At 26.5% G+C, this 27,845-nt stretch overlaps 2 protein-coding genes across 4 annotated transcripts; one reads left to right on the forward strand and one right to left on the reverse strand.

Moving 5' to 3' along the window:
- Positions 1-449: 449 nt before the first annotated feature.
- LOC114119584 (26S proteasome non-ATPase regulatory subunit 2) lies at positions 450-5,735 on the forward strand. Its single transcript, XM_050205874.1, has 16 exons — positions 450-621; positions 731-787; positions 1,068-1,360; positions 1,483-1,689; positions 2,033-2,191; positions 2,616-2,760; positions 2,827-3,046; positions 3,135-3,241; positions 3,308-3,434; positions 3,503-3,757; positions 3,833-4,002; positions 4,074-4,295; positions 4,358-4,542; positions 4,787-4,992; positions 5,059-5,177; positions 5,439-5,735. The coding sequence occupies exons 1-16, from the start codon at positions 589-591 to the stop codon at positions 5,616-5,618; spliced, it is 2,685 nt and encodes an 894-aa protein (XP_050061831.1). The 5' UTR covers positions 450-588; the 3' UTR covers positions 5,619-5,735.
- LOC114119632 (uncharacterized) lies at positions 5,730-27,633 on the reverse strand. 3 transcript variants are annotated; one of them, XM_050205876.1, is made up of 16 exons: positions 26,081-26,195; positions 22,018-22,124; positions 19,858-20,095; positions 19,622-19,779; positions 19,023-19,130; positions 17,293-17,392; positions 17,075-17,212; positions 16,905-16,991; positions 16,291-16,373; positions 11,865-12,051; positions 10,712-10,895; positions 9,281-9,402; positions 9,077-9,153; positions 8,316-8,554; positions 6,052-6,138; positions 5,730-5,956 (listed from the first exon to the last, which is right to left on the reverse strand). In XM_050205876.1, exons 2-16 carry the CDS (start codon positions 22,122-22,124, stop codon positions 5,730-5,732), a joined length of 2,142 nt encoding a protein of 713 aa, XP_050061833.1. In that variant the 5' UTR covers positions 26,081-26,195. The 3 variants fall into 3 exon arrangements, with proteins under 3 accessions (XP_050061833.1, XP_050061844.1, XP_050061838.1); XM_050205887.1 differs by lacking the exons at positions 22,018-22,124; positions 26,081-26,195 and adding an exon at positions 27,530-27,633; XM_050205881.1 differs by lacking the exons at positions 22,018-22,124; positions 26,081-26,195 and adding an exon at positions 26,933-27,458.
- Positions 27,634-27,845: the final 212 nt, after the last annotated feature.

The following is a 27,845-nucleotide window of genomic DNA, read 5'->3' on the forward strand; positions in this document are numbered from 1 at the left end:
ACCATAATGATCATATTGTGTTGTCAAACTGAAAACTTAAATACAGCTATTGTCTAATTATATTCATTATTATTGTTCATGTTGAAATCGTATCAAAAATCATTTTATAAATTATATGATTTTAGAATACGAACTTTTAAATATTTTTTCCGTTATTATTCGTAACATAATTTTGATTTGACATTAAATCGAAGCTCGAAAGACTAAAACTAAACCACTAAACATTAAGTACGTTCAATTATTGAAAAAATAGATATAAAAATCCAATATTGAATAAAAAAAATGGATTTTAAATTATACATCGCTATCTAGTGGTTAATGTTAACACTAATATCTAACACTAAGATTTAGTATTATTGTATTGTCAGCAATACCACGGTATACGTTAACCTTAAATTTAAATACAAACAATCCTTGGTAGGGATGATAGGTGTTTTAATGTTATTAGTTTTCGCTTGTCATCCATCTCTGAATTCTAAATACGGTTTTTTAGCCAAATCTTCGATAGTATTGTTTGTCATCTAACTGTTTAAGTAAATCATTTTTAAATTTATTTTATATTGCAGTGGGATTTAATTATTTTAAATCATGAAGAAGGCTGAAAAGAAAACCGAGGAAATGGTAAGACCTTTTCGTTGAATATATTTTTTTTTATTTCAATAAAAAACTGTGTTTTGTTAATGTTTAATTTACAAAAAGTTAATACTATATTTTATTAATTTGTTTTCAGTCCGAAGAGGACAAAAGACTAGAAGAAGAACTTCATATGTTGGTTGACAGGATATTAGTGAGTTTTATTTTATTTCTTTATTAGAAGGTTTTGGTGTTTATGTTTATTTATCTAAATAATAAGCACCATAATAAGTGGAAGGTAGTCGTATATAATTATAATACTAATCAATATGTCAAACATTAAAACATTAGCCGAGGTTTTATAATAGATTTAAAGTTATATTACCTATGAGTTTTAATTCATCAAGTATAATAATTATTAATTTTTATACCTTTATTTGTATACATAGATATTATTTTCATTGCATTTTCAATTATTTTTATTTTTGTTTTAGGAAAAGGATGCATCTCTTTATGGACTTGCACTTGAAACTCTACGTAAATTAATTCGTACATCTACAACATCAATGACCAGTGTACCATTACCTCTGAAATTTTTGCGTAGTTATTATGCACGTTTAAAAGACAGATGTGATACCATTGAAACTGATGATAAAACAAAAGCTTTACTCTGTTCAGTTGTGTCTATATTAGCTATGGGACAAGATAGAAAACTAAAAGATACACTACGTTATTGTTTAAGAGCTGGAGAAGTAGATGTTGGCGACTGGGGTCATGAATATGTCAGGTAAGCGGTTAAATCATTTTATTATTTTAATTATGAATATTGTAAAATTATAAATATGAACCCTTCAAGTTCATTTTTTTATTTCTGTTTTTAAATTATTATTTCTTTATAATATAATTTAGACAATTGGAGGCAGAAATAGCAGAAGAATGGACTAGTGACCAAGAAAATCGAAATAAATTGCTTTCATTAATTAAAAGTATTGTAGCTTTTGATATGAAACACAATGCTGAAATTCAAGCTTGTGATTTATTGATGGAAATTGACAGATTGGATCTTTTACAAGTAGATAAATCTAATTATCTAAAAGTCTGCCTCTATTTAATAAAGTAAGTTGTCTATTGTAATATCAAACAAATGATACCTAGATATATATTATAGCAGGGGTGGCTAGTGAGAAGAGACTCATGAGCCACCAAATAAATTAATAAATATGGAAGAGCCAAAATGTAATAAAAAAAGATCATATTATAATATAGGTAATACATAAATTCATATTAAAAAAATTTTTGTAAAAATGTTATGATTAGATGCGAGCCGCAAAAGTCTATTATGTGGTTTGGCCACCCCTGTATTATAGTATTAATAATAAATTAGTAATTTAATTTGAATATTAACATACTTAAACAATGTAATACCAAATAAAGTTATATGTTTTGTTGATTTTTATAGTTGTTCAATTTATGCTGTGGAACCTGAACGAACCAATATCTATAATGAAGTGATGAAACATTATTTGAATTTTGAAGAATACCCAAGAGCATTATGTTTAGCTATGTCTGTTAATGATACAGATACAATGACAAAAATATTTGTTGCTTGCCAGGATCCGTAAGTTTTTTTATTAATATATTCACTCCTAATAATTATTTAGTACTAAGTAGGTTATCACAAGTCACGAAATATTAGAAAGATTTAATCTATTCTGTGATACAATATCCTAGCTCAGTACTCAAAATTTTTAATAATTTTCACTTTTGGTTATTGTTTTGAATATTTCTACATTTAACTTAATACATAGGCACTGATTTTTTTTATAGCTTTCAAGAATTTGTTATCTAAAAAGTAGAAATCATGATTTACTTAAATTATGTATTTAAAATAACTTTAATAAGCAATAATTATTTTGATATTAAATTGACACTTGTTATATCTTTTATACACATCTAAATTATCAAATTTTGTTATGATAATGGTGTGTATTTTCTTTGATTTGGTATATACTAATGATGTTCTTAACTTTTATGTTAAATAGAGTTGTAAGGAAGCAATTGGCATATATGTTAGGACGGCAGTATGTTGGTTTGGAATTAAATGATGAACCTAAGGATAAGGCAGATCTTACTAATATTATGTCTAATTCTCACATCAATGAACATTTTAATAGCTTGGCAAGAGAAGTAAGTCTTTCAAGTTATGATATGCCTTGAATGTTTCTATTTATTTTATTTATATGAATATTTTAGTTGGATATATTGGAACCAAAGACACCAGATGATGTATATAAAACTTGGTTAGAAGGTTTGGTTTTACGTCCATCATATAATTTAGATGTGCCTGTAGACTCAGCACGACACAATCTTGCATCCACTTTTGTTAATGCTTTTGTTAATGCTGGATTTTCACGAGACAAATTGGTGTCTGTCGAAGATGGCAACAAATGGATGTATAAAAATAAACAACATGGTAAATATTTCTAATTATATAAACTAATTATGAAAATTTAATTATATATTAATATTAATTCTATTTATTTAATGTGTACTTTTTTTAGGAATGTTGAGTGCTGCTGCTTCTCTTGGACTTATTCATTTGTGGGATGTCCATGGTGGGTTAACTCCAATTGACAAATATCTTTATACATCTGAAGAATATATTAAAGTAAATATTGCATTTTTATATCTTGTTATGAATATTTAATTTTAACCATTAATTTATAATATTTAGGCTGGTGCTCTTCTTGCTTTGGGAATTGTAAATGTTGGAGTACGCAATGAATGCGATCCAGCTTATTCACTTTTATCTGATTATGTTTTACATGAAAGTGTTTTGCTTAGAATTGGAGCTGTCTTAGGTAACTTATTAATTTAACAAATGTAATACAATAATAAAGTACTAAATTTAAGTCTTATACGTTTTTAGGTTTGGGACTTGCTTATGCTGGTACAAGACGACAAGACGTTATAACATTATTGTTGCCTGTAATGTCTAACAATAAATCTACACCTGAAGTCGTGGCTTTAGCCGCTCTTTCTTGTGGAATGATTAGTGTAGGTGCTGCTAATCATGATGTTATATCTACAATCCTACAAACTTTGGTAGATTTACCTTCAACAGAATTACAAGATGGTCATTATTCAAGATTTTTACCCCTAGCTCTTGGATTATGTTATCTTGGTATTGTTTATTAAATTCAATTTCATTTAGGCAAAATGTACATTTATCTAAAAAGAATATTTTTACCATTTTAAGGCCTTAAGGATAAAGCTGATGCACTTGATGGAGATTTAAATGTGTTAGCTGATCCATTTAAGTCTATGGCTAAAATGACAGTCAAAATGTGTGCTTGTGCTGGCTCCGGTGATGTAATGACTATTCAGCAGTTATTACATATCTGTAGTGAACATTATACTCCAGCACCAGTAATTGCTATTTAATAATTTTTAATTTTATAAATCTGAATATTGAATAATATAGTAATTTGTTTTTTCAGAAAGAAGAAGTTTCCAAAAAACAAAATGATAAAAAAGATAAGGACAGTGACAAAAAAGAGACTACTACTTCTGCAGAAAAAGAAAAGGAGAAAGAAAAAAACAAAGAGACTGCTAGTAAGGATCTTTCAACCATGCAAGCTGTTGCTGCTTTAGCTGTAGCTGTTGTAGCAATGGGAGAAGATACTGGTTCAGAAATGTGTACTCGCATTTTTGGACAACTAGTAAGACAATTTACAATAAGTGATTGTAGAAATATATTTAAATATCACTTAATTATTTTTAGGGTAGGTACGGTGAACCACCTGTAAGAAGAGCCGTCCCATTAGCAATCGCATTGTTATCTATATCAAACCCTCAAATGAATATCATTGATGTGCTAAATAAATACTCTCACGATCTAGATGAAGAAGTAGCACATAATGCCATATTTTCAATGGGTTTGGTTGGAGCTGGCACTAATAATGCAAGGTAATAAAAATAAAAATTCTGATTGATTCTGAGTTTTCACTGTATTTCTTTACTGATATTTTATAATTTATGAAAAAAACATTGTATTAATTATATTTTTTTTTGTATTTCAAGTAGTTTTTTGCTTTTTTTTTTTGAAATTTAAATATTTTTATTTGTTGATTTTATGATTTTTAAACTGTTTTGATATAGACAATGTGTAACTGTTGAGTTTTTAAATATTAATAAATTTGAACATTTTCAGGTTAGCTACTATGTTGCGTCAGTTAGCTCAATACCATGCTAAAAACACTGGTCATTTGTTTATGGTGCGTATTGCCCAGGGTTTGACACACATGGGTAAAGGTACACTATCATTGTCACCGTTCCACACTGACAGACAGGTAATGAATCCTGTAGCTGTATCAGGTCTTCTCATCACACTATTTAGCTTCTTGGACACTCGTAACAGTAAGTACATATTTTAAATAATAAAATTAACATAATAATTATATATTAATATTTTTTGTTCTTTAGTTATCTTAGGTAAGTCTCATTACTTACTTTACACTTTGGTGGTTGCTATGTACCCAAGGTGGCTGGTGACTTTGGATGAAGACCTTGAGCCACTACCCGTATCAGTTCGAGTTGGTCAAGTAAGTTTTTTTTTAACTATCTTGTTTTATAATCTACTATTAAATGTACACACTCTATCCAGATATAAATATATTGTAGTGAAAATGATAAGTACATACTTTCTTAAACATAAAGTTGTGTGTTAAAATCCTACTCTGTATATATTTTTAACTTTAAAATTTTAATATATTTCTCAAGAAAATTTCTGTCCCCTTTATATTATGGTTAGCACGAATTAATGAAAAATTTTAATTAGAGTGATAAACTATTGTATTTTGTAGGCTGTTGATGTCATTGGAAAAGCTGGTACCCCTAAAACAATAGCTGGAGTACACACCCACACCACACCAGTACTATTGGCAGTAGGCGAAAGGGCAGAACTTGCTACTGATGAATACAAATGTCTTACACCTGTTATGGAAGGATTTGTTATATTACGTAAAAAGCAAGAAAACGAATAATTTTTTTTTTTTTACATTTATATATATATATCTTCTTTTTTACACAAATTAGTTATGTGTGTCAATAAAAATTAATATTATTTGTAAATAATAAATCATAATTATTAATATTTATAATAGATTTTTAAATTTATTGTACCTTTTTTCATGTTTGCTAGTTGCTATATCAACTATTGTGATAATTACAAGAATTAGAGACCAACAAGTTGTAATAATTAATGATTTTATATCAAAATTCTGTTTTTCAATTAAATTTCTGACAAAACAAACGCCTGCTGAAATTGGACCAACTACCTCATAGTTCCAATCAAAAAACTTACAAGTGGGCCACCAAAGTCCTATATATATTTATATAAAAAAATACAATATTAAAGTTAATAAAATTATTATTCTAAATCAGTTATTGATCATAATAATAAACTGTATACATAACCTGAGACATAAACGCATATTGTGAATTTTAAGTACAATATTATTATGGCGCAAAAATGACTTTTCACTACTGAACATAAGATGTATCCTATAAAAATATTATTTTGTTATTATATTTTTATGAACAGTATATCAAACATTAAATATACATATTCATTGGGATAAAGTTTTATGTGGTGTATATTCAAAAGATTTGAGTTCATTTTTGGCATGTTTATGATGCATTCAATGCTAAATCTTATTTAAAAGTTAGTTCAGTACTTCAATCACCAAAACTAAATCTTTGAACGGTCTTTAATATTAAATCTTAAAAATAATAGATATGAAAATAAAGAATTTGAAAATATTTTTCATACAGTTGTTTTATGTAAAAAACATGAAATATTTGTTCAAGGTGTTATTCGCAAAAAAGTATCGACTCCAATTGATAAACAATCAATTTTTTTTGGAAATAAATTAGATGAAATGAAGATAACGGTTTATTATGAACTGCCTAATGATTTATTGTTGGCAATGGATTCAAGATTTAATCAAGACACTTTAAGCTAAATTGAAGCTATTGGTAGTCTGATACTTAAAGAAATAAAACCTAAAATGATTGATGTTTTAGCTACGTTTTCAAATACTTCAAGTATAGATTTAAAAACTGAAATAAACCTTTAAACATAAAATAAATAAACATTTGCCTAAATCTGATGGTCCTGATGGTATCTCAAGTGAATTAATTTATTCGTGGCTTGATTGGCTGGAAACTAACAATAGTAGATCTACATAGAGTTGTTTTTATAAAAACTTACCATTATCCCAGTTACAAGCTGTATATGTGAAAGAGTTTTTTTCAAAAATGACAATTTATTGTAAAAACTAAACTTAGAAGTACAATGAAATAAGAACGATTAGACTCTTTACTTTTACTTTTACTATTCACTGAACAAAAGTTAACAAGTGGTGTAGATATGGATTCTGTCATTGATGAATTTAATACATCAGAAAATAGACGAATGATGATAGCATGATACTTTAAAATATATACTTATAAATTATAATTAATAAATACATTATAACATACAAATGTGACTTGTGTTTGCTCTATTTTTTTTTTTTTTTGATAATAATTATGCTAGGCAGCTCTATCTCTGTGTGTAAATTACACAATTAAACTGGAGTGAATAAGTGATAAACAATAAAATAAGTAACTGTTAGCAATACAATGTATTTGAAAATATTATATTTTATAATATGAAAAACTATATTGGCTAACAGAAAACTCCTCTATATATACGTAGTATAATAGTTAATTTTTTTATATAATAATTCTTTCTACACTAGTTTTCACATTCAATTAAAAAAAAAAAAAAAAAAATTATGAAAATGTATACCACCACTATACATTAGGTATCAAAGGGGAGTTGATATATTTTTTTCTTGGATAATGCAATATTTAAATTATTATAACAAACATTAACACCATAATATAAAAATGTAAATAGCTCGAAATTTAATTTTAACTTTCTGTAGATACTGTACAACAGCAATTAGATTAATTTTATAATAGATATTATGTTAAAATAAATTAAAAACGTTATTATGCATAGTAAAATGCATTATAAATTGAATACATACAAAAGTTATAAATTTCCACGAATAATGTTTATATTTCAGTATGAGGAATCTTAAATTATTTTTTTAAAACTTATAAATTTATAAAATGTAAATTTTCTATGAATTTTTAATATTTTTATATAAATAAAAGAATAGACCTTGTATTAAATTTTCAAAAATTTTTACCCAGAAAATTATTTATCGGTATTTATAGAAAAAAAATCCCTTTTGTTTTTTCCAACAATAAAAAAGAACTGGTTTTTTTTTATTAACTGTTACATCACCTAAGTATAAACTAGATCCAATTTGTTATCCTAAACTATCCCCATTTTTGAAAATCAAAGCACTTACCGACTGTCGTGTACTTGTACACGAATAAAAACAATGCAAAATCAATGATTTGGCTCTGCTTAAAATTCAAAATTCAAAGTTTTTTTTATGTATGTAACTAAAATGTTTTACAAATTTCACTAATCATGATTTCACATTTACTCAGTAATCAATAAACCAAATCATAGATAAAACAAATGTAAGTTATAAAAAAATTAAAATCGACTAAATTGCCTAAACCGAACCCCTCAATAATCGTTTTATGTCACAACTTCTAAGTGTTATGTACTTACCCGTGGGGCATGGGCTATTTGTAAGTTCAAATGTAATTACCTAAGTGTATTCCGCTGACGCTCACGAACAACAAACCCAAGAAGACGTAATGGTAATGAGGGCTTAAAATATCATATAGGATGCACATATGTACGACTGTACATACGTTCCAGACAATGGCAATCGGTATCTGAACGATGAGACGGGCATGATATGATGTCCAACCGTCGTAATAACAATCCTTGCCTGTGACCTGCTGTAGCTGAACGGCGATTGCTCCGTGAAAAAAGAACGTCAAACTAATAAAATACGTACAAGCATGATATATAATAATATGAAATTGGGGTAGCGTGATTAATTGTCTTTAGCTATACGAATGTACGATGATAAAATTTCGAATACTGCAAGTATATATAGGTTTAATTTATTGTACGTCATATTATATTGTACGTAAACTTACATTAAAAAAATCGTTTTGTAAATTATGGACTTGATAATTGGCAGCAGTTTGAGGAATTAGTGGTTCGCCTATTATAAATAATTATAGGTTTTACCCTAAATGTAAAATGTTTTACTTCCGTTAAATTATGCAATAACACAGCAGAATAATATGAAAAAAAAATAAAGAAATATGAATATGTTTCTTGTAATTTAGAAACAACAGATTAAATACAGGGTCTCGACTGCAGAGTTTAACTTTTAGGATCCCAATTTTAATATTGTAGAAGATGGCCAAGCTCAACACCAGGTACCCTCTATGAACGCATTTTGTATATTATATTAGTTAAATCGTATAGATAGGTGTTATATGCTGTACTTACATGACAATCAGCCCCGAATTTACGAATCGTCCATAAATAGGATATTTGTAGTCATTGTCGTTCGTCGTTGAATTATACTGTAAAAACATTCTATTTATAATTTAAATGTCTACATAAATATATATATGTATCCGAGTATCTCAGTTTAATGGTTTAGTGTATAGTATAGTAATGTCTACAAACAACTCAAATGTGCAATGTCACCTTTATTGAATCGTCATTGATGTCCGTAACGTATTCCGTCAGCATGTTGTGCGAGTAGTCCGATAGAAATTGTTTATAGAGTTCCATTAGTTGATCTTTTATGATAGCAGCTGTTCGTCCGTCTGAAAAAAATCGTAGAATATGTACTTATCGTTAATCGTTATTATACGTATAATATATTATTATTATTTATAAATTGTGTATAGTCAGGGCCGAATCTAGCATACTTTTTTTACCCGGGGCAAAGTATACATAGGTACCTAATTAGCACACTCATAATTCAACCTCCCTCATAATGACACTGTTATTTGGTAATTTAGGGCTCCTCGACTAAGACTTCCAGGGCAAGTGTCCCGGTTCGTCTTCTCCTAGATCCGGCTCTATATATAATAAATGTATATTGTAATTATTTAATTGGTATGCATTAAAATTGGCAATAAAGTTTAAAAAAATAAAATAAAAAATGTATGAAAAAATATGTGAAATAATAACACCAGGGCACATTAACATTAGGCTCGCCAGCCTTTTTTTTTTATTAAAATTAAAAATTATTTTTTAAAATTATTAAAATACAATTTTTTTGGGAGAACATTGATATAATGAATATGAGGTTAAACTTTGATAGCTACATATAACTTTAAAAATATATGTGTTAAGATTTAAAAAAAATTTTTTTGATTGATTCTTGTAGAGAAATATATATTTGAAGTAAAGCAATTTCATTAATACATTTTTCTTAACCATAGCATTAGTTAAATGAAAACAAAATCAAAAAAATTAACAACAATTATCAAACTAGCCTCATTATGTTAATATGTAGGTAATTTAAATTATTAAGTATATTAGGCAGAAGTGTTTTTTTAAGCAAAAAAAAGTAGTCAGGTGATATGTAAAATGTTCAAACTATGTAGGTGGTACGCTCAAGGTCGTAACCAGGGGGGTTAGGGTTTAACCCTCCCCGAAATTTTTTTTGAAATAAGATTGAATAGTTAGAAATTCATATTTTATTATATAATATAACATATTATACTTTAACCCCCCTCAAATATTTTTCTGGCTATGGCCTTTGGTACACTAATATTAAAAGGTTGAGAACCACTGATCTATACCTATCGGCTATCACCCATAAACAATTATGAATATTCAAAAAAAAAAACAAATTTGTCCCATAATTTTAATGTTTTTTTAAATAACCTATAGATGCTATTCAAGTATATTCGTATTTAGTATGTGACCTTCTGTAGTGGTCAAATATTTTTGTTTTAAAGTAAGTACCTAACTATTTGTCTATTATATTATAAGAAGTGATTTTTAATATTATTTTTTAGTATAAATCTGATATTAACGATATTACAGAGCTTGAGGACCCCAAAACATTTAAATTTAGTCGTTTTTAATTAGGTACATATATAAGTACATATTGTATTATACCGGTCATATTCATTGTTATAATTATCTGACTGTTATCAAAATCAACGTTGTTTTTTATTTTCCTTTCGATTCGTCGTCGCAGAGCCACTGTATAATTTTGATCAAAGTACAGTAAACATTCGAACATATCATAATAATAATCTTTATCTTCGTGTGTATCGTTAATTGGTTTTGATGTGTACATCTATTACGTATATTATATATTAGGTATATATTAAATAAATATATGATCAAAGAAATAATAATTTTAATAATAATCGAAAATTCGAAACGAAATTTCTTATAGGTATATAGCAATATATATAGGAAATATTATTTTATTATTTTAAGTTTAGACAAAGTCAAGTCTCAACTAAGTTTTAGTTTATTAATTCACAGAGCGTCCTTTAAAAGGTATTTTCAAATGCTGAAAATCAAAGTTTTTAATTTGTATTTAAAATAATGAATTATTTTTATGATATGGGACATATTTAGTAAATTTGTACACAAGCAAAAAAAGTAATAGTAATAATAAAATTGTTTTATTTTTAAACAACAAAAATGAACGAATAACAATTAAATTGAATGACAGGTATATAGTATAATAGTAGGTTTATACAATTAATTAACCCATACCAGCGTAATAATTGCTGTATTGCTAAATAATAATTGCACTTTAACACGTATTATCTACATTCTATCACAGAACATGTAGATATAATCGTGTATTTTTTACAAGAATAATACTATAGGTATTATATATATAATTTATAAGTTAACAACTACGATTAAACATAAAAAATTCTATCTTGTGTTTTGAAATATTAAAAAATAAAGTTACTATATAGTATATTAAATATTTACACATTTTTGAAAAAATTTTATTATATAGGTGAATTGGTGATTTAAGTTAATTTGAATGACAATTAATATATTATTAAATCGTTTAAGTGGGTTTATGTGACGTTGGATTGTAATTAGTAATTATTAATATTATTGAATAGTATATTATACTGTTCAAGAATTCATAACATAGTACTGAAACAGGAAACGAACATAAACTAAATTTTGAACTAAAAAGTTACATGTCATAACTAGACACCTATAAAGAATAAAAAATATTGAGCACGTAGCGCGTGTGAGTTGTTAGGTATAAAAAATCCATTTTACTGACCACAGGAAAAACATTTGCCAATTGACTAATGAATATGTTACTCATAGGTTCGATCGTCTCATTATTGTAGTCACCCAAATCTTCATTGTGCACCATTATAGGTACTTCTTTGTTCGGGTACGCCGTAAACGACCAGTGCGCAGCCAAAGGAAACAGAATTACGCATATAAATGCAGCAAATAATATGCTATAAACATACAAGAAAAAACCAAAGTTTATTATTATAATAATAATTTATTTATTCAATACAGAATTCAATAATAGATACTAATAACTAATTAAATATATCAATAACCAATAAATAAACTGCAATAAAGCATATTACTATTGACTCGAAAAGAAGGATCGAACGTTATGTATAATTTTCAAATTTTTAAGCCGTAGTTAATCCGTTTATTTATACAAAAGCAAAGGCGGACATACTCACATACTTATATTGCTTACATAATATATATTATGGTTTATGAAATAGTAATATTAAACAAAATATATTCAAATAATAATTTGTTTTTAATTCTTATTATTTGGACTACTATTACTTCCACGAATTTATTCAATTTCGTCAATTTTGATATGTTGCAAAAATATATAATCTTCCCACATGCACACTGCAGTCAATAGAACTATTTATTATGATTAAAAATATTGTGGAAGGAGGATGATCAATAACATTTATTTTTATTAATCATTAATAAAACGATTGTTGCAGACATGTGGTAGAAATCATTAATAATTATGTTTAAAATTCAAATGTCTTACATAATGCATGAGGTAATATTATTATAAAAAACGAATCAGAATAATTCTCCCGCGTTACCTGCAACTTTATAATAATATTTATTGTATACATATAGTGTTCTATCGTTGCACATAATATAATATGTATCTATAGCCGCACCCAAGTTGTATGGATGGACAACAGATTGCGTATTTTGCATATTAACATATTATATATTAATGTAATATAATATATATCAGATTATTTGTGTAAAGCTAAGTATAATATGTTATGTGCAATCTTAGAAAAAATCGAAACTATTCAACGTCTAATAATTGAAGTGATGTACTGCAACTGCTGTGAAATGTAAGTGGACCATATAAATAATATATATTATATTAAATGTTACTGCTCAAATATCTGCTACGTACTGACGAGATTGTAGCCCATTCGGTTCCCGTTTTATAGAAAGATCAATTTTCAAAAAACTCTGATTTCTTACAGCACAAATTCCTTTTCATTTCATACAGACTTAGAACTGTTTCAAAAGGGATGTGGTTAAAAATGTGTTAGCGTACAGTGTACACTAAGTAAATTATAAAAATGATGTATTATTTTAAATAAAATTTTATTAAAATAACACTAAATTTTAGCGTTAAAAAAATGTATGTATAATATATAAAAATATAAAAGAAATCATATATTGGGTTAATTTTTTGGCACAATTTTTTTTATAAAATCCATATGTGTCATTAGTCATTACTCATTTCACTGGATGAAAATTCGTCAATGATGTTTCGAATGAGTTCCTGTTTTTTTTAATGAAGTTAGGTAATGAGTAATAACCCATATTCAAAAATTAATTTGACCAAGACTGTTAATTTATAGAGAGGTACGATAACATACGTTTATCGTTTTATATTCGTCTCTTTTAAGACCTCTGCAACGATTCATATGGTTTGTACGGGAGTTTGTAATTTGCACCAAAATAATGGTATGTAATTTGCACCACCCTCAGGTAGTTGAAAATAGAATTTGTAATTTGCACCAAAATGATAATTTATTTGTTCGATTATCGTGTATTGGATTTTGAAATATTCGATTATTCCTCGGTATCTTCGTAAACGTCGAGACTAGATGTACACGAATGACAATAATAATTTTTCGGGATTTTTCACCTTATCTGGTAATTACATATAATTTTTTTAATTGTCTAATTTTTTTTATATTCATAATAATATGACTTTAATTTTACATATGTTATTTTTTAATTGGCCAACTTTTTTTATATTCAAAATTATACGATTTTATATAAACTTATTATAACAATTATACGTGCATAAGCTCAGCTATTTTATAAATATAAACTAAGCTTAAGTTATATTAGGATTGTAGACATCTTTATCGAAATCTATATTGGATACATTTTTTTTTTTTAATTGGCCAACTTTTTTTATATTCATAATAATACGATTTTATATCAACTTACATCAATATGTGTATAAGCTCAGCTATTTATAAATAAAACTAAGCTAAATTTATAGTAGGATATAAAAACTTGTAAGTTTGTAATACGAGTACTATCGAAAAAATAATCGATTTTAATTTTGGTGCAAATTATAATTTCTATTTCTTACTACCTGAGGATGGTGCAAATTACATATCTTTATTTTGATGCAAATTACAAACGCATTTTAAAAAAATAGTGCAAATTACACATGTAAATATTTTGGGTCAATTTTGGTGCAAATTAATTACATCCGTTTGTACACCCTAGTCTGGTTCATTGTTAACTCGAAGGATATTTATTTTATACTCTGGTCTGGGTCAGTATTCAAAGGTTGAACATAAAACAATTAATATGGTCAGAAACACCTTTGTTACAAACATAAAATATTTTACTGACGTCCGTGTAATAGCTGTTCGCCTCTCCGGGTAAGATCGTCACACACACACACACACACACTCCTACCAGTCCTACCGAACTCTACGACAGCAACAGAAGTCACCTCGCACTCAAGGCAGCGACGGCGCACGGCGATAAATAACAAAATATTATGTTACCCGAGTACAATTGGCTTATCGAGCCCTACCTTAGTTAATAACTTACGCTTACTCGCTAAAATATAAATATATTATATTTATTTCATAATATTGTGTTCCTATGCTATGTATATCTTATATTATAATGTTAATGGCCGTCTATAGTAGGTATACGACAATACCAATACCTATCACATATTATAAATGTTACATTTTCTAAAAAATTTACGACAGCAAAAAAAAAAAATGTATAGTCCTAACTCCTTAACTCCTAAGTCCTACGTTATTTCTTAGAAATATTTATTTGTGTTTATATTGTTTTAAAATTAAACTGTGTATTCATTCAATAAATACAGTCATACAGAAAAAGACTTTGTGTAATATTAAAGACTGTATTTTGTATAATCGTTATTATGATAATATACGAAAAGAAAAATACATACTATACATTTTTAAATGAACATTTATAGTGACATATGTATGTCACTCATAGGCGCCCGCACAAATTTTTCTAGGAGGGGGCAATGTTAGGATTTGTTATATAATAAATAGTAATTTATCTTAAAACATTTAATTTAAAACATATTTTTGAAAAACCAGGGGGACAAATACTCCAGCTTGTCCCCCCTTCCGGGCGCCTATGGTGTCACTATTAATTCCTTTTAACTAAATGCCTACAGGTCACAATATAATATTGTTATGGCGGCTCTGAGCTTAAAAGCGTTCACTTTTCACTAAAAAGATGGCAAATTATAGATAGTGTCATACTGTCATCATAAATAAAATTAGGAAATTAGGTAAGTACACTAAATCAAGGTCCCAGAAGAACGGTTATTGGATACGACAGCATTAAATCTCAATGTAGATAATTGTACTTGAATACCTATTAACACCTTTGATGTTTTGTGTTTTGTAAAATCAAATGCAATTTAATTAAACACGTAATTGCATAAGGTGGAATCTACGAGTATATATTGACATTATAAATTGTGATTAGACGTTTATGGGATTCTCTTTAAAATACTGAAATCGAATTGCGTGTTCTGAAATTTAACTGAATTACCTAATTAACAGTATTACGTAACGTTAACATTAAACTACCGTAATTACTTAATGTCTCAATAATGATGTCAAGCTAGCTGTTTCAGTATATTAGTAAATATTGGGTAATTCAAGACACCTATTATTTCAAAAGCTACATAACATTTTTTTATATATTTTTTCTTTTTTAATCACAAAGTGAATTTTTAATTCCTTCATTAAGATTCATTGCGATGGTTGGAATTAGAGAAGATGTACAATGTCAGTGACATAAAATTTTTAAATACACATAATAAATAGGTAGGTAATAACTTATTTAATACTATTGTCATAAGCGCAACTAGACCTCTAAAATGTGGGGTGCTAAAACTGTTAATGTCTCAGAGAAATTGAGTAACTTTTTAATTTCATAATCATATTAAATAAATAATAATATATTACACATTTTAAATCAACATAATTTTTCTGGGTTTCATGCAATACTATATGGTATTTCACTAAAACATTATTAGTTAGGTATAAAAAAATAAGAGGTGCTAAAGACCATTTTGCACCCCCCCTCCCCTCCCTAGTTGAGCCACTGACTATAATTATATTAACATAAAGGTGATAAATGATGCTTACGAATAAATTCCAGTCAAAGTCCAAATGTTTTTAAGTATTAGTGCCTGTAGTACGCTTTTTGGTTTTTTGGATTCATCAAGTTGCTATAATCAACAAACAAAATATAAATAGTGTATTAATTTAATTATTTTAATATTTCAATACCTAAGTGTTAAAATAACTTTTATTATTTTTGTAGCCATTAAAATTCATAATAATGCATTGTATTTATCGTTATAAATGAATTGATGTTCGTTTGCAACACGGAATTATTTATTATTATACCCATAGTAAGTTAATGATTAACTGTTAATCTAATAAAACACACAATAACCACAGATTACCCTTACATCTCGATACAACTATATATAAGTGTGAAATAGGTACTTTATATTTTATTTTATTTTTATGTTGGTAAATTTATTACAACAATAAATTAAAAAAAAATATATGAAAATGCCGAAATGATATACAAAATATAAATACAGCAAGTCATTGACATAATATAGTACTATATATCATTGTTTATTATCATACAAATATACGATATATATTACATATCTACCATTATACTAGGTATAATAATATATTGTTTTTTTTCTGAATTTAATACTAATACATATTTTAATGCTTACTGTATTAAACGTGGAACTCAGCAATGACGTATATTGATGTGGAATATAATTATTATTGATTGATAATCTCCTGGTTCTTTTTAATGACTTAAAATAAACATAGCTATTATTAATTATGGTTTTTTAGTTATATACTAAAGTGGTACTATAATAATAACAATTGTAAGTACTACGGGATTTTTCTGCAGATTATCTTCGGCGAATATTATTGCTATAAATAAATCTTCTATACTTGACGTTTTAAATTGTTCCATAAGATTTGTAGTAGCGCCTTCCGTTATAATTTTTCCATTTTTCAATATCCCTACCTGGTTGCAAAGTTACAAAACTTTGTTAGTTTTAAAAAAGTAATTTTAGGAAAAAAAATAACAAGAACATTGGTCATTACGTGCGTAACTGCTGTTTCCATAAAGCAAAAGTTATTGGAGGCCGACACGATTATTGTACATTCTCTGGATAAATTTATGTATGTTAAAAGTGTCCAAATACTAAAATAAGTAAAAAATATGAATACCTACATATTTACATAATGACTTGAAAGATAATAATAAACAAGGCGAGAGACCTATAATATACATGCCGAGAAAATAAACAATACTATTATATTATACATGGCATATTATAGTTGAGGAGATATTATTTGAACATAGTGTTGGTTTTATTTATTTTGCAATCGAGAAAAAAATGTTTAAGGTACTTGAATATTATTCATTGCTTTTCTTTTCGTTTACCTTTCTATAGTAAGATGCTGTAACAATCGGTAGCCAAAAAATTATCGATTGTGGTGGTTACAAAGATAATCCCGGGCAATCGCAATTTATTAAGATTTTTAATTCATATTTATTTGTATTATAATAATATATTGCTCAAATAATTATTGTCGTTATTGTTATGATTAATTAAGTATATAAAAAGACTGTTAAGTGTCGACAAAATAATATTTATGTATTTTTTAAGTTTATTTTCTAAAAAAAAGTATTTGTATGTCTATTGTCTTTATAACTACAATTCTGGCTTCCTCTGTCATATAGAATTAACTATATTATAGCTATATAGTATAGTATTTTGTGCCTCTGCATGGCCTTGGACTAATAATGTTCAATAACTAAATCTGTGCAGTGCAAATATTATCAGTTATCACCTTAAGGCGAGATTAGTACATAGTAAATATACCTACGTATGATTCAAACCAGTATCTATCCGGCTACTGTACAGATCTGATAATATTTCTACTAGAATGTAATATGTTAACCTAATAATGTACAACCTGTTAGTTTGAAGGAATGTAACGTAATCGTTAAAACAACCGTTAAGTATATAATAATTAATAATAAAATTTTGAAATTTACAGGAAAGACCTATAATTTTATTAATTATTAGTGTACCTTAGTGTTAACTGTTGACCTTTTATATTTACTAGTAATCATAAATTGCGCGCTATGTTAATAACTTAATTTAGGGAGCAGAAAACATCTAAAAAGTAAAATCATTATATTTGCATTAATTATATAAACTCAAGTTATGCCCACGGTACAACAATTAATATAATTATAATATTAATATTAACTTATCATTAGATGACACAATGTAAAGAGAAGAAAAATAAATATAGAACAATTGTCAATTTCAAATAAACTAAATGTGATTAATATACTAACGTGAGTAGTGTGACATATAGGTACAAGAACTGAAGTACGTTTTTGAATTGTCACAGAAAGAAAAAAAGGGTCAACAATAGCTAATATGATATAATATATTGCAGCAATAAGGATAATATTCTTTTTTATTATAGTTTAATTATAGATAATTAATGAAATTACAGAAGATATCTGATCGTGAAGATTATTGTTTTTTATAAGATTTATACTAATCATATTCATCGTTAAAAACGTAATAATACAATTTGTCTTCGAGAATGTAATATGTATATTGATAATAATTGTAAAGGGGATTGGTAGTCATCTTAAGGGGACACCTTGATGTGTTTTAAAGAAAAATCTTCATAGGTAAAGATAATATTTAAACAGCATACTCTTCTAAGTACGTAATGAATAAAAATAAACAATTTTTTTAAACATAAAACAATAAGGCATAGCACAAAATAAAAGGTTAACCTACTTTTTTAATGTTACGGTATCCATGCCAGTTGTGATGTCGTCTAAAATGATCACTTCAGGATCGTGTATAATTGCTAACACCAGTGATAAAACTTTCTTTTGGCTCAATCTTGTGAAACAAAATATTATATTAATTATGTAACATATGATAAAACCAATAAATAAATTATTATAATTATAGTCATATACTATTAGATTATTGACAGATTCGATTAGCAGCACCAATATATATGATGTGTATATTTAATAAAATAAAAATAATTTCTTTAAGTAATGGAATATTTATAATTTACATTAAATATTTTATTCAAAAATGTAGGTTGAATAAATACATCGCAGGAATACTGACGTTAGTAATATATATATTATATAAAATAGGTAATCCTATAATAGTCGTACTCATACGTGTAGTTTACAGGTAAATAACCACAAAAATATTCAATTTTAAAACATCAATTTATCGATAATAGTATAATATATAATACATCGTACATAGTTAAAAGTAATATTCATTATTGTATATACTACAATATTACGTGTAATGTGTACCAACTTAACTATACGCAACGACTTTTCTTTTGTCGCAGATTTATAACGAACCTTAGTCGGTCGACCAAGAAGTCCGTAGTCACCGGTAACCCGGTCATCGGCACTAGGCTCTTGTAGCTCTCTACGATTTTGCCAACGATCAGTCCGTTGGCGGCACCGATAAAGTGCAGTAGGTGGTATATTTTCATCGGTCCAGGCACATCAAAATTCTGGGGCCATTAGACGGAAAAAAATAGATTACACAATGCCTGCAAGATTAATCACGATAGGTCAAGAAATTCACACACCTGTGGGGCAAACCCGATCTTTGGATGTCGTCGTGTGACTGTCCGCTCGGCACCGACGTCACTGCTTTCCCGACCTATTACCACGTCATCATTGCTATTATTACTGCTACCGCTTTCTGCAGAGGTCACTGGAGCGTCGTTTGTCATTATCACTTCACCATCGTCTTGTTCCAAAACACCCGCCAGACATCTTAGCAACACAGACTTACCCGAACTGTTTTCACCCAACACAGCGTAACTATAATATGCATATACGTATATGTCATGTACAGAACACAAATTAAGCCATCAGTTATTCGTTTATCGTTCTATGTTTTGATGTATGTTCCTTTGTAGTATATATTTTTAAAATGGTCGTAAAGTTTAACTTTCTCAATCCGTTCTAAGAACGTTATTATAACATACATAATGACGTGTTTAGAACTAAACTTTTGGCGCCGATAAAAGTAATTATTATCTCATTGCCATCATGGATAGAGGATTTGTTCCTTTCGTCGTTTAATATTAAAACTATTTATCATTAAAAGATTGTTATAAAAGTATTAAAAATATAAGGTTATATATATGTAATTATAGCCGAGGACCCAGCTGTGGTACTCGATTATATATTACTCACAAAACCAACCTTAGGGTTAGATTTTTGGGGGACATACGTAATAATGAATAGTGTAGCAAATTGTTTCATATTAATCGGTATCATGACCTTTATTAGAATGATTTAACATTTATATATGTGATCTTATTAAGTTTAATAAAACTATAATTATAATTCTTAAGAAATAAATAACATAGTTTTAAATATGGGTGACTTCTTTCATAAGATAATTATGCCATAATACTTTTATATAATCAAATAGCATGTATGAATACTACATAAATGTTTAAAATACTTAATAACAGCACCATTTTTAATTCTTTTTTTTATATAAATATATAACAGAAACACTATGGATAGTAATTAGTAAAATTTCGGTTCTCATATACTTATGAATAACTTGTACTTGTTTTAATCTTAATCTCATATATGAATTATCTTTTCAAGTTTGGCAGAGCTAAAATAAAAACAATAATAAAACGACAAGTGTGATTAATTTTTGTTTGAAGGATGCCCAACGAGACTTATATAACTGTTGATGTTTTAGGAAATTGAATACAGGAAGGACATAAAAGATTCTTCATATTGTTCTAAGGTCATATTCCGCTTCCAAGCATATTTTTTTTACCATGATAATAATATTTAACAATTGATTACATTATAAGTTTTTATGTTAGTATGTGATAAACTACTATAAAAATTGGTACCTACATCTAAAACGATCGACATGATAAATAAAGGTAAAATCCAACACATTATATCACAGTTGTAAACAGAATAAAATGGAAAATTGAGAATATTGTTATGTATAAAATATAGTATATGTATTGTCATTACGTCATGGTAGTATTGATTGAACAAATTCATTTAAATTATTCATAAGTAGATGGTAAAACTATTTGAAATATTATTTTTAATAATAAAAATTTTGTTGTATCGAACCGTAGGTACCTATACCATTATAGGCTTTTAATGATATATTATAATTATGCATATATTTTTCGTAATATCTAATATCTATTACATAATTTTTTTTTTTTTTTAGTAAAATAAAAACAGCGTGCTATCCGTTGAATTATTATAAATGAACTAAGATAATATTATTGTGATAATCATTAGATTGAGGACATTATGTATTATTTTAAAAGTACCAAAGTAAAATAAGGAAATAAACATATAGGTATTTGTAAACAAATTACATTTACATAATGATTGCAATGTTATGTCTTATGGAATTTGAACATATTACCTTGAATAAGATTACAAAAAGAAAATTATTTGACCTCAATGCACAGTTCAAAAAATTTTTCTAACAATACTTAGAAGAAAAAAAAAGTGAAAAAAAAACTAAATTGTGTAACGTTATTTTAATACGTTTTAAAACAAATTTAATACTTTAAAAATTAATAATTCATTCTTTTCTTGAACAAACTCTTAAATTATTGTCTTATTGTTACACCTTATAGTTTATGATTAAACAAATGTCTGTTTTACACTAGTTGTACTGAATAAACGGAAAAGGTCTATTGATTTTAGTGAATAACTAAAAAAAAAATAATACGTACATAGATTGTTTTTCGACTGTAATATTCACATCATCAAGTATTGTTTTATTTAAAAAATTTTTTATAATATTTTTTCCAATAACTGTATAAGTCCTTCTTTTTTCCATCTATACACAACAAAATATCTTATAATAGTATTACTCGATAGATAATAAAATCATTACAATAACGGTGTAACCATATACGTGTTGTTCTGTTATTATATGTTTTTTTAACATTTCATTGCACATTAAAAAAAAAAAAAGATTGTAGGTATCTATCTAAAAAAATAATGTTTTATTTTTGACTTCTAACTGATAGAAGAAGTAAATATAAATTATATATATTATAGACTTTATGGTATGGATTTTTTTTAGTGTGAGAATTGTATATTTTGTTATCGTTTAAAATACTTTAAATATTTTATGAAAAATTTTCAATTGATTATTAAAAATTGTGGATATAGATTATAGACTCAATATGATAGAATTTATGGTTTATCAATATTTTCATAAACAAAATTAGTATTAAAAGTACAGTTAAATAGTTGTGTTAAATAAATAAACGTCATAATTAATATTTTTTCGTTGAATGTATTTCCTGTTAGTAATTGTAATTATATTTATTTTAAAAATTATTTTGCAAATCAACAGAAACTAAATATTTATTTAAGTATTGTAAACACGAATCAATTAATACAGAGGTGTAGCTAGGATTTTTTTATGGGAAGGGCTAAACACTTTTAACTTGAGTTATTAAAAATCAAAAACGACAAAAAAATTAATAAATAGGTACTTTTTTAACTCAACTATTCTATTATACAACTAATAACAAGAAATATAATATTAATTAAATAATTAAAATTTGTAAGACAATATCCATATTTAAATTTAAATATTTTAAAACAATATATAAAATACGGCCAATGGGGGGAGGGGGTATGGCTCCTTTAGCTACCCTTTGGCTACGCCATTGAAATAATAGATATAGATATTTAATAACACTATGTTTATTTAAACATTTTCGTATACATTTAGATAATGAATACCAGTAACATAAAAATAATAAATGCTAGAAAATAAAATCTGAACACCTATAGTTTGTGAAAATATTTTTGTGTATACCTACTAATCTATATAACTAGTCGTTTTAAATTTAATGATGATTCAACAAATTCTGTACACGATTTTGAACTGTGCTTGTGCACTAAGTGTGTACTAAAACAATTTAAACGTTTAAAGAATACGTGTGTCTAATAATAATAATAATGTTTTAAGCAAATTCATTTATTTGATAAAAATATTAAATTGTTTGAGAAATAAATTTATAGGTAATGGAAACAATTGCGATATACTTTAACTATTGGCAACGGCTTACTTAGATGGTTAAATATTATACTAGAGTTAATGCGAAAAATGATAAAGAAGAATTTACTCTTAAACGCATTCGGATAAAAAAAAATAAATTATAAACACCAATCATTAATCATTAAGAAGTAATACTGGCAATACTTATAAAAAAAAAGGATTCGTTCGAATCAAAAATAAAAACATATTATTAATAATTCCTATTTTCATCATTATTTTATATAACATTAGCAATAAACAATTATACCCGATGCGTTTTTTTCTTAAAACCTACTTTTTAAAATATTACATTCTGAGGTAGTGTCACAGGATACCTTTTTTACTCAAGCCACCAAGTCCTGTTGAAATGTATTATTTGTATTACATACAGATTGTAAATATTCGTTAAAAAAAATATTAAATTATATGTCTTAAGCATATATAATGATGTATGTTTTATTATATTTTATTTTTGTGTCCTTACAAAATTGTTTGAAGATTGGAATATGGTATTTACTTTTCGATAATTTATTTTGTCTAGTTGATACTTTCAGTTAAAAGTGAAAAACTTTCGTAGATCTTGCTTTTATTATTAATTAGGAAAAACAGTCAAAAAACGGCAACATTTACGCGACACCAGCTAGATATCGATAAAATCGAATCGATTTTATTTTATTTGGCGTTAATTCAGAAAGGATTAAGAAATAAGTTCAAATAACATTTTTATAAACTATTTTTGACTTTTTTGAACAATTTATGAAGATTTGAAATTATATACATTTTTTTTTACGAAATTAAATTACGTATATATTCAAACGTAAAATAACGATTTTAGTTATTTATTGTTATAATTAAAAAACTATTATAGACATGAACATTTTTACAAATTACGTACATTGTTATTTTCTAAACACAATAACATTTCAAAATATTTAGACTCATTTTCAGCTATGCTATTTACTATTATTTACTACAATATTCTACGATACACAGGCATTCACTTATTGATTATTGAAATGTTTTTAGAAAACATTATTTTAATTCTCCAAACTAAGAAAATAGGCATAAATAATACTAATAATAATATAATTAATATAAAACACCTTTAGAAATAGAAACTGTTCCATTCATTTTTTTTTGCTTAGAATCATTTTTTGTATATTAACGACTATATTCGTTGAATTCAAATTTAACACAAAGAACTAATTAAAATAACGAAGTATACACTTGAAATCAATTTATTATTACTATACAGTGTACATCAGATTATCAAAATAAGATCTCAGTTTTTATATTTACACAGTTTTGAATAAAATATTTATCAGTTTAGTAGATCATTCATCATGACTCAAGGGCTATTAAATCAATTTTAATGAATAATTTTATTAGTTCACTATTTATTCTTTAAATGTTTTTTTACTACCCGTCATTGTCTCAGGGTTTTTTTTAGGTAAGTATAAATATAAATATGCATATGTTATTCTTGTTAATTATATAATATTTAAAATGGTTGTTTTACTAAATTTTTAACTATATTAATTATTGATCCACAATTGTATTGATGTTTTTTTTTCAATCTATGTAATCAATATGCAATATACATTACATATTTATATTTTAAATTCCACTTTTTGAGCTACCTAACCTAACCGTTCTAACCTATTTAGCTTCAATATTGTTTGAATACTAAAATAGTGAATACGGCATTGACCTATCAAAGTAATAAAAAAATCCAAAAAATATCATAAAATTTAGGTACAGCGTCCAGGTATGTCGCTAACAATTCAAAATTATAATAATATACGACAAATTGATACATAAAAAAAAATGGAATCTTTAAAATAATTGTACTGTTCAAGGACACAATTATTTTTCTGATAAAACAACTTTCTCGATCTCAAAATAAGTTATAGAAGTCTATTTTAGAACTCTTTATTATAGGATGGAATAAAACATCTAACATAGGTATTTTATTATTTTTATTAAATTTATATCAAATACCTAGTTAAAAGAAAGTAAAACATTTGACATTGAATTAGTATCATATGTAAACTATAAAAGTTTGTTGCTGTCGTGAATGGATAAAATAGGCAATAACAAGTAAAGAGTTGATTTATTCAAATTATGTAACAATAAAACTAAATATAAAACCTAATATAGACCTACATTATAATATTATATATTATATATATATATCAATGTACTTACTATTATAATGAATAAATATTTAATAAGTTAATTTTGAGAAAATCGTCACAACTTGATCATTCAAAATAAACTGAAAGTATTTTATTTTGTTAATGTTTAATGCAGATTTGAAACTTGAAAGTAAAAATTTATTCAATAATAATTTATATTTAAATCAGTTTACTATTGTCCAAAGATAAAACAATATTGAAAATATGAAGTAACATAAAATAAAAAACGGTAAAAATGTTGAATCATAATATGTTTATAATATTATTAGTTTCATCGTAATTCATAACACGCGTTTTATTATTGTTATTATTATTATTCCTTTTATGCATTTGCATTCAAAACATAAGTTGACTTCTTGAAATTATTATGATTTAACATGATAGTGTATTCAAAATTAAGCTAGTTTTTGTACATACAAATTTTGCATGAATAAGTTATAATATTTCGTATCCAAGATTACTATTATTTGTATTATATTTCAAGGAAAAGTCAAAAAACTCCACAAATACTAATTTTATAACTATTTTTTTTTAACTTACTATGTTTGATTTATTTATAATATACCCGCCATTTACAAATTGTCTACAGTTTTACGTTTTACATTGAACCAAATTTCATTGTTGTATATTCAAAATCTTTATATTTATCTATAATAAATTAGAAAAAAGAAGAACTGTATGCAATATTGCAATGGTTGTTATTTACATAATATCTTGACAACGGTTTGTTTAAATATTATACACTACAGACCTTCTGAAAGTTTTTGACAAATTTATCGAGGTATGATATTTTGACTAAGTAAATATAATATAATATATTATAGTTGATAGAATTATTGTATACAAAACTCAAAATCTCTAGAAAAATATTGTTCTATACTCATTAGTCATTTACGTATGGTGTATTTTTCTACTTACAACATAATTTGGTTGATGGTAAATTCTAATATGGTACATGTCAGGTCAGGTATATAAGGCTATACACATGTCAACGTATGTTGAAAACTTGAAATTTAAAATATTATAGTTGTGCCATTTTATTATTATTAAGTCGTACCGATATATTAAAGTTAGAATTTAGAAGTGATAGGACTGATATAACTTTTAGTAGTTTGTGTGGTTACAATGTGTTTTTTTGTGCAATCTATTATGTAAAATCAAGCACACAACAATTAATAAGTTGTATAACCACAATAACCACATCAAAACATTCAAAACTATACCTCAATAAGGTGTCATGTCAGTCCTACAAATTTGAATAGAGTATCTAATTTTGTTTAAAAACAATATTAACAAACATTATAAATTTTAACGTAGTGTAAAATCATTAGGAACTACCAAATAGAGCTAAGTACAGTTTAATTAATAATTTTTAGTCGTATAGGAACTTACACGTATTTGGTTTTACGTTTTATTTGATGTTTTCTGTGTTTACAAGTTCTTACATAGGCACGGTCCATTCTTGATATTCATGTATGTAGCATATTCATTCCATTCCTGCGATCGGATTATGGATACCACTGTATAAACTTAGATATTTGCACATATTTTGCGTTTAGTTGATTCGAGTACCTACCAATTTTGTGTTTTTTAAGTAGACAACGAAGAAAATGTTTAGATTAACGTACACGCCGAGCCGTGTTGGGGGGGGGACAAAGGACAATTGCCCCCTGGCTCCTTAATTTTTTAAAAGTAAGGGGTCGCCTTTATTTGCACTTGACATGCTACCTGTGGTCCCAAATGAAATTTTGCCCCGGGGCGCTAAATTACTTGACGCGGCTCTGCGTATACGATAATACGTTGTAGGTAGTTACATACAATAACATATATACATATTATGCACCTTCAAACGTCCGAAGCGTATAAATAATTATAACTATATTATTATTGTCTATATCATTATTTAAGTGGTATGTAGTTAAATATATTGTGTTTACGGGTTTCTTGTATCATTACTATCGCCATGCGTAGGTTAGGTTTTACTAGTACCTTATACTTAAATCCGTGCGTCATATCGCAATGATTTGAATCTGCAGACGAATGACGTCAAGCGCATTCGAGGGGTAATCCAAGGACCGGGACCCAGGAAATTTCCGAGTCTATATTATAACTATATCGTACGCCTAGCCGAATAACAAAGACAACAACAACAGTAATAACAACCGATACACGAGCGAACACACGTCCGCACGTCGACGAGGTAGATCGTTAAATAACACATATTAATGGAGATTTTTGTAATTATTATTTTTTTTATATACTAATAAAACGATTAACGACAAATATTATAATAATAGTAATAACA

The sequence above is a fragment of the Aphis gossypii genome, chromosome 1, assembly GCF_020184175.1.
Source record: "Aphis gossypii isolate Hap1 chromosome 1, ASM2018417v2, whole genome shotgun sequence".
NCBI lineage: Eukaryota > Metazoa > Arthropoda > Insecta > Hemiptera > Aphididae > Aphis > Aphis gossypii.